Consider the following 6,356-nt stretch of genomic DNA (forward strand, 5'->3'; position numbering starts at 1 on the left):
CAGCAGGAAGAGTTTCTTGTCTGATTTCCCTCTTAAAGAAACAAAAACATCCCTATATATATGTATTTAAGAGGGAAAACCAACAAAACAAAACAAGACCCTTGTGAAGGCCTGTCTGACTGCAAGGTGGGAGAGCACCCTCTTGTCACCCATCACACCAGACACACCTCCACTCCAGAGGGGGATGAGGGACCAAGGACCAGCTTTGTGACATCCAGGCCAGAAGCCCCCATCAGCAGCAGCCTCCTCCCCATGGATGTCCCCTCCCCACCAGTGTCACACTCTGGCTGCACTGGCCACCATCACGTAGTCACAGTCATTTTTTGCAGGCAGCCTTTTTCTCCTCAAACCAAAGCACAGCCCCCCAGAGGCTCTGGGTGGGCGTTTTGTCACCTCCCCAAGGCCACCTCTGCCCTTCTTGTCTTCACCAGCTCCTTCCTCTGCTGGAAATGTTCCTCCTGGGAGAGAAGCAGCCTGGAATTTTTATAGTAAGAAACAAGAAAAAACAACAACAAGTGAAACAACAGGGAAAAAAAAAAAAAAAACAACAAAAAGTGAAAAAACAGGGAAAAAAAAAAAAAAAGAGATTTAAAAATGAAATTGGGTGGAGGGGAGAAAACAGACTTTCAGAGCCTTTTTCCTGATATGAACCTGGGGAGTGTTTCCAGTGTGAGAAACAGAATCTTGGTATTAAAAGGAAAACTGTAACAAAACCAGGACTCAGGGAGCTCAACGCATTTGATTCACAACCATTTCTCACTGCCATGCCAGCCCCCCCTCCCTTCCCACAGCATCCTGAGCTCTCCCGTGTTCCTGAAGGGACTGGCATGTCCCCAAGCTCCCACAGCAGTGCTGTCATCTGTTTGCTCGAGGTGGACTTTGTGAGATCTCTGCCATACTCCCCCCACAGCCCTCCTGGCTGTGGCCCTTCCCGCCAGTGTTATCAAGTGTCAGTCTTGGGTGCAATCCCATTGCTCCAGCCACGGATTCTGGCTAAAACTGGGTGAAAATATTATATGGATGCCCCTGTGCCACATCCATTCCTTGCATGGAGGTGGGAGCCAGGATGAGATCATAACAATAAGAAGGAAGGAATCTGGTTTGCAAAAAGGGAGCAGAGTAAAACCCCAGCAATGGGAAGTCACCCCCAGAGCTGGCATCAACCCAGCTCTGCCTCCAGAGACCCGGCATGACCAGAGGAACCATGAGAGGTGAGTGATTTGCAGCACCCTCCCTGTGTCCCCAGCATCCCCAACCCCTTGCCCAGCCTTGTCCTGGCTCCCTCCCTAGTGAAAAAGGCAACTGTCATGGCCATCCCAGCCAGTGACAATCCCAGCTCACACCACAGCACAGTTTGATTTCTGCACCACACAACCCCATCCATCCTGTTTGTTGTTTTTTTTCCCAAGATCTCAGCACAGCCTTCCTCCTCCTCATCCCACCAACAAAGAAACACTGGTTCAGGGAGTGGGAGAAAAAAGAAGAAAATCCCCTCCCAAGCAGATGGTGGGAGGTGCAGAGGGACCAGGGGGCTGCTGGGTCCCACTCCAGATGTGGTTGCAATTCAAGGACAGGGGATTCTGGGTTTATTCCTGCTACTGGTTGTTTCACTGATGGGCAGCCTGGGCCCCCCTTTGCCCTTTTCCCAGCTCATGAAGCTGAGGCCAAAGGCTCAGGCAGCTTCTGGGGACTGGGGTGTCCAGGGATCCCGGGGCAGCACCCAGCACCTCCTGCAGCTGGCGAAGGGCTTGGGCAGGTGCTCATCACCAGGTGCCTGTGGCAGCCATACCATGACCTCCCTTGGCATGAGGTGAAGGAGCAGGGAAAGTCAATTGGGCCATAAAGATCCACCCATGAGCACTTCCCTCTTTTCCTTCTCTTTGGCCTGTTTTGTTGTTGGTGAGGATTATTGTTGGCAAAGTTTATGCTGGGGAAGAGTCAGGCAAGGAGTCCTCCATGGGACTCCCCTCCATGGGCTTCCCCAGGAGCATCCCAGATGCCAGACTTGGGCTGAAGGGTGCTGCTGGGAACCCTCAGTGCCCCAGGATGCCCACACTGTGGTCCCATGGATGAGCTGGTCAGGGGCTTCCAGAGCCCTCAGGGGTCTACAGCTGGATGAGAGGAGGTGACAGTACCTCCACCATCCACCCTAGAGATCCCCAGCATCAAACCCAACCTGGAGAGCTCCTTTTAGTCCTCCAGACCTGACATTCCTGGTGGAAACCAAGCAGATGCAGAGGAGAGGGTGTGTGCCGCTCCCTGGGGCTCGGCACTGCTGTCTGTGATCGAGCGATGCCATCTCCTGGAAGCAGGAGGGCTGGGGAAGGGAGGCCTGGGAGGTCCCCAGGGCTTGGCTGCTATCAGCTATCATCACAGGTGGAGCAGGTTTGCAGAGGAGATCACCACCCCATCACCTCCTCCTCCCATGGTGAAGGCACTCACTCTGAGAAACCAAGCCCTGCCTTGTCCTCTAAACCCCCACCATCAGCAGATTGTTTCAGTGGGTCAGGTCACACTGGCACAACCCACCTCCAGAGAGCAACACCCTGGCCCAGCCCCATCAGCCCCACTGCAGACTCTTGTGTGCCCTTTGGCTTTTCCCAGGTGCCTGAACCTCACCTCTGCTGACACTCGTCTCCCCAGGCTGATGAGGGCCCCACAGAGCTGGTCCCCAGAGGGATGGGTGCTGGATCTAGACAGCCCAAATCCAAGTGCTGCCAGCACTGCCCTACAGCCCCCCTCTCCCCTCCCCCAAGGCTTGGTGTCACTCTTTGGGGTCTGGACCAGCTTTCCTGGCAAAATGCAAGTGACACAGATCTTGTGACTATCCTCCAGAGGGCACTGGGGACAGGGACTCGGGCTGGCATCTCTCGTTGCTTTCTGGCTCTCCCTGGGCCCCTGCTGGGATTCCCTCTGTGGCAGCACAGAGCTGGGTGCTCACTGTGCAGCCCCTGGCTGCTGAGCAGGGCTTGTGATGAGAGATTTGGGGTCCCCAAGGTAGCCAGGGCCTGGCTGGGAGTGGCCTGGCCATGTTTCCCTCCTTTGCTTGTGTTGCAGGAGCTGTGTAAGCAGAGGGTTAACGATTCCCACATTAAGTGGCTGCAGGTGTGTGGGAAAGTCTGGGGCGACCGCCCGGCATCCTATTAGGGCGCACCCGGAGCCGCCGCTGCCTCCCGGGGCTCCAGCAGCACTTCCCACATCAGGGCTGCCGTGGGGTTAGCAAGAGTGCGTGGGATGGGGCTGGACAGGCTCCGAGGGGAGGAGAGGCAGTGGGCTAGCATCCTCCTCTGCTGGCTAGTGCCTCCTGCGGGTGCCCCAACCCAGGGGGTGTAGGGGACAAGCCAGCACCTGTAGGGACTCAGCACCCTATGGTGTGTGCTGCCTCCTGACACTGCTGTCACCCTGCGGGGTCTGTGACTGGCACTCACGGTGCTGCAGGATGGTTCCCAGCCTGGGATGCTCCCCAGCGTGTTGTGCTTGGCCACATGGTCACTGTGGAAGGAGCCCAGCACCTTCTGCCTCCCCTTCTTCCCTGGACACTGCTGTCACCTAGCGCCACCCCGGCAAAGTACAGGGGAACTCTTTCCATGTTTGGGGCAGAGCTCTGGGAAAGGCTGGATGAAGTCTCCGGGTGGCTTTCCCTAGAGCCCAAGAGCTGGATCCAGGCAGCAGCAAGTGCGGGCAGCTGCCGTGCTGGATGGGCTGCCCAGAGCTGCCTGGCACCCGCTGCTCCTGCCGTGTGCTCTGCGACTGGAATTCCTGGGCTGACCTGGAGTTGATAGAGGGTTGGAGGAGCCCAAGCCAGGGGCAAACGGGCCCAGGTTAAACCTTTGGAGATGCAGGAAAGGTCAACGTCTGCTGCTTCTTTCCTACCTGCCTCTCACCTGCCGGCAGATGGGGCCTGTTGCTGACTCCAGCATGGCCATTCCCACCATTACATTGGGTCACCTGGTGTCCCTTCACCACATTAGGAGCTTTTCCCCATGATCCCAGCTCCGCCTGGCATGGGGCAGAAGGTCAGAGCATCACTTTGATCCAAGTGATGTCAAGACAGTCCAAATACCCCGGAGTGTCCCTGCCCCAGTGCCTGCTGTCCTCATCAGACTCCACGACATGACCCCAAGCCCCCACTAGCAGTTGACAACGCTGATTGAGGCTGGAAATCTCAGCTTGGAGCAGCCCTGCAGCCCACACTGCAGCTGTCCCAGCCCCGGGGGGATCACTGAGCCCTGTAAACACCACGAATGGGGGTGCAGACACCAAAAATAGAGGCGAGCAACAACAGGGGGGTGAGGCAGAGGTAGCTGAGCTGCTCCCCTCCGCCCACACGCTCACACAGGCGAGTCCCTCCAGCTGCGGTGCTTCCTCCGAGCTGGCCTTTCCCAGGAGCTGCCCTAACCCCGACGTGCTGTTCCAAACAAAGTGCGTGGTCCTGGGTGCTCCCTGAGGACACGCAGCGCCGCCCGCCCTGTGCTTGCCGGGATGCTGTGGGCTCTCCAGGGCTTCTCCCAGCGTCCCAAAACAATGAACCCTGGTCTTTGCAGACTTCTCCTGGGACAGGGTTTTGTTTGCCTAGGTTTTCCCTGCTCCCAGCCCGGGAGTGGGCACTGGGGTCATCCATGTGCAGGGGGAGAAAGGGGGAGTATGTCCCACATGGAAATGAGGATGCTGTGCCCTCAAGCATGGTCCATCCTAGCTTTTCCACCCCTTGCTCACCCCAGGTAGCCTGTTCCTGGTGTGAGAGGCCCAGCAGGATCATACCAGGGAGTTTCTCCCTCTCCCACTATTGGGAGCAGCAATGCTGTCCTTGGAGGGGGGAACTCTGCCAGGAAATAACTCTGACGAGCTCTTTCCCAGCAGCCCACGTCCCCACACAAGGACCTGTCAGGCACATCTTCATCCCTTGGGAAAAGTGTCAGGAAGAGCCATGTGCACAGCACGTCCCCTCTGCTGCCTGCCCCCCATATGAGCTGCTCTCACGCTCGCTGGCTCCTCTTCTGCACAAGAGACCAGCTCAGCCCCAGGGATGCAAAGAAAACATGGAGATAGTGGGCAATAAGCAGGAATCTCTTGGGCTCATCCAGCCAGGGAATTATTAGCTATGCCCATTGTGTAGGTGCTGGCAGAGTGAGGCAGGAGGGGATGAGTCTTCCTTGCAAACAAGGAAGGAACACAGATTTCAGCAGTGCTCTCCTTCTGGGAAGGCCTTTGTCATTCCTGAAAATTAAAAAACAAAAGAGAAAGACAAAAAGGTATCTTTACAGGGGAGTCTCCTCTTCCAGGATACCAGGGCATTTTTGTATTTTTTCTTGGTTGGATCAGGCAAAAACAAATCCCAAGATGGAAATGGTGGCAAGAACTGAGTGGGCCGAAGACAGTTTTGATCCAGAGAGATTCTGCACCTTGTTACAGTGCCAAAACAAACTGCAAAAAATATCCCCTTTTGGACAAACAACGATGTTTTGCCTATTAAAAGATTCTCAGTAATGTTACTTGAACAAGGTTTGGAGAGAATTTAAAGCAGGTTCATCATTTGGCTTCCACACCCCACAGGGCAGGAGGGGTCCTGGACATCTGAGATGATGATATGGCTGAGGTGGAAACTTCTGCCACCTCTCCCAGCTCCATGTCTCTTGGCAGCCCAGACGGCTCCAAGTCCTCAACAAAACTCACCCTCTGCCACAGCACCCCAGTTGCATGACAGCTTTGGTTAAAATAGGACAAGGAGGGTGTGTTGGTGGTCCCTGAGCAGCCTGGGGTCAGCAGGGTGGGAGGCAGAGTGCTGGCACAGCCCAGCCTGGGGAGGAGTCCAGGGGGAATATTCAGAGTTGGTTCAGTACAGGCCCTCTTTAATAAAAACATGAGTCAGCTGCTGGCGTGGGCAGCGGATTTTCTAAACATCCCCTCATATCCTGAGAAAGGGGGGAAAAAAATAAAGAAAGAAAATGAAAAAGGGAGGGGGAGGTGGGGGGGGCCCTCTTTAATAAAAACATGAGTCAGCTGCTGGCGTGGGCAGCGGATTTTCTAAACATCCCCTCATATCCTGAGAAAGGGGGGAAAAAAATAAAGAAAGAAAATGAAAAAGGGAGGGGGAGGTGGGGGGGCTTGATGGGAAGGGGGGGTGGAGGAAGAAGGAAAGAAAAAAAAAGAAAAACAAAAAAAGAAATCAAGGAAAAAGGCCAGAATTGAAAGCAGACACGGGGAGAGAGCAGCTCCTTCCCTGCAGCTTAAGGAGGCGAGAGCTGGGCTGGTTTGGGCTCCTTTTGTTTCCCGTTAGCCAGGCCCTCCCGTCCCCCTCACCCGCAGCAAAACTCCACTTTGCCTTCTTTGCAGCCACTTTGCCTTCTCCTCCTTTT

The 6,356-nt window shown here is 55.3% G+C and overlaps 1 protein-coding gene across 1 annotated transcript in view; it reads left to right on the forward strand.

The window, feature by feature from the left end:
- The first annotated feature begins 1,189 nt into the window (after positions 1 to 1,189).
- Positions 1,190 to 6,356, forward strand: part of PDGFRB (platelet-derived growth factor receptor, beta polypeptide) — a 42,407-nt gene continuing 37,240 nt past the window's right edge. Inside the window, exon 1 of the mRNA XM_010002140.1 lies at positions 1,190 to 1,211. Coding sequence (XP_010000442.1) covers positions 1,190 to 1,211 — 22 coding nt within the window. The remainder of the gene's footprint in view (positions 1,212 to 6,356) is intronic.

This window comes from Chaetura pelagica, unplaced genomic scaffold (assembly GCF_000747805.2).
Source record: "Chaetura pelagica isolate M959 unplaced genomic scaffold, ChaPel_1.0 scaffold356, whole genome shotgun sequence".
In the NCBI taxonomy this organism is placed as follows: domain Eukaryota; kingdom Metazoa; phylum Chordata; class Aves; order Apodiformes; family Apodidae; genus Chaetura; species Chaetura pelagica.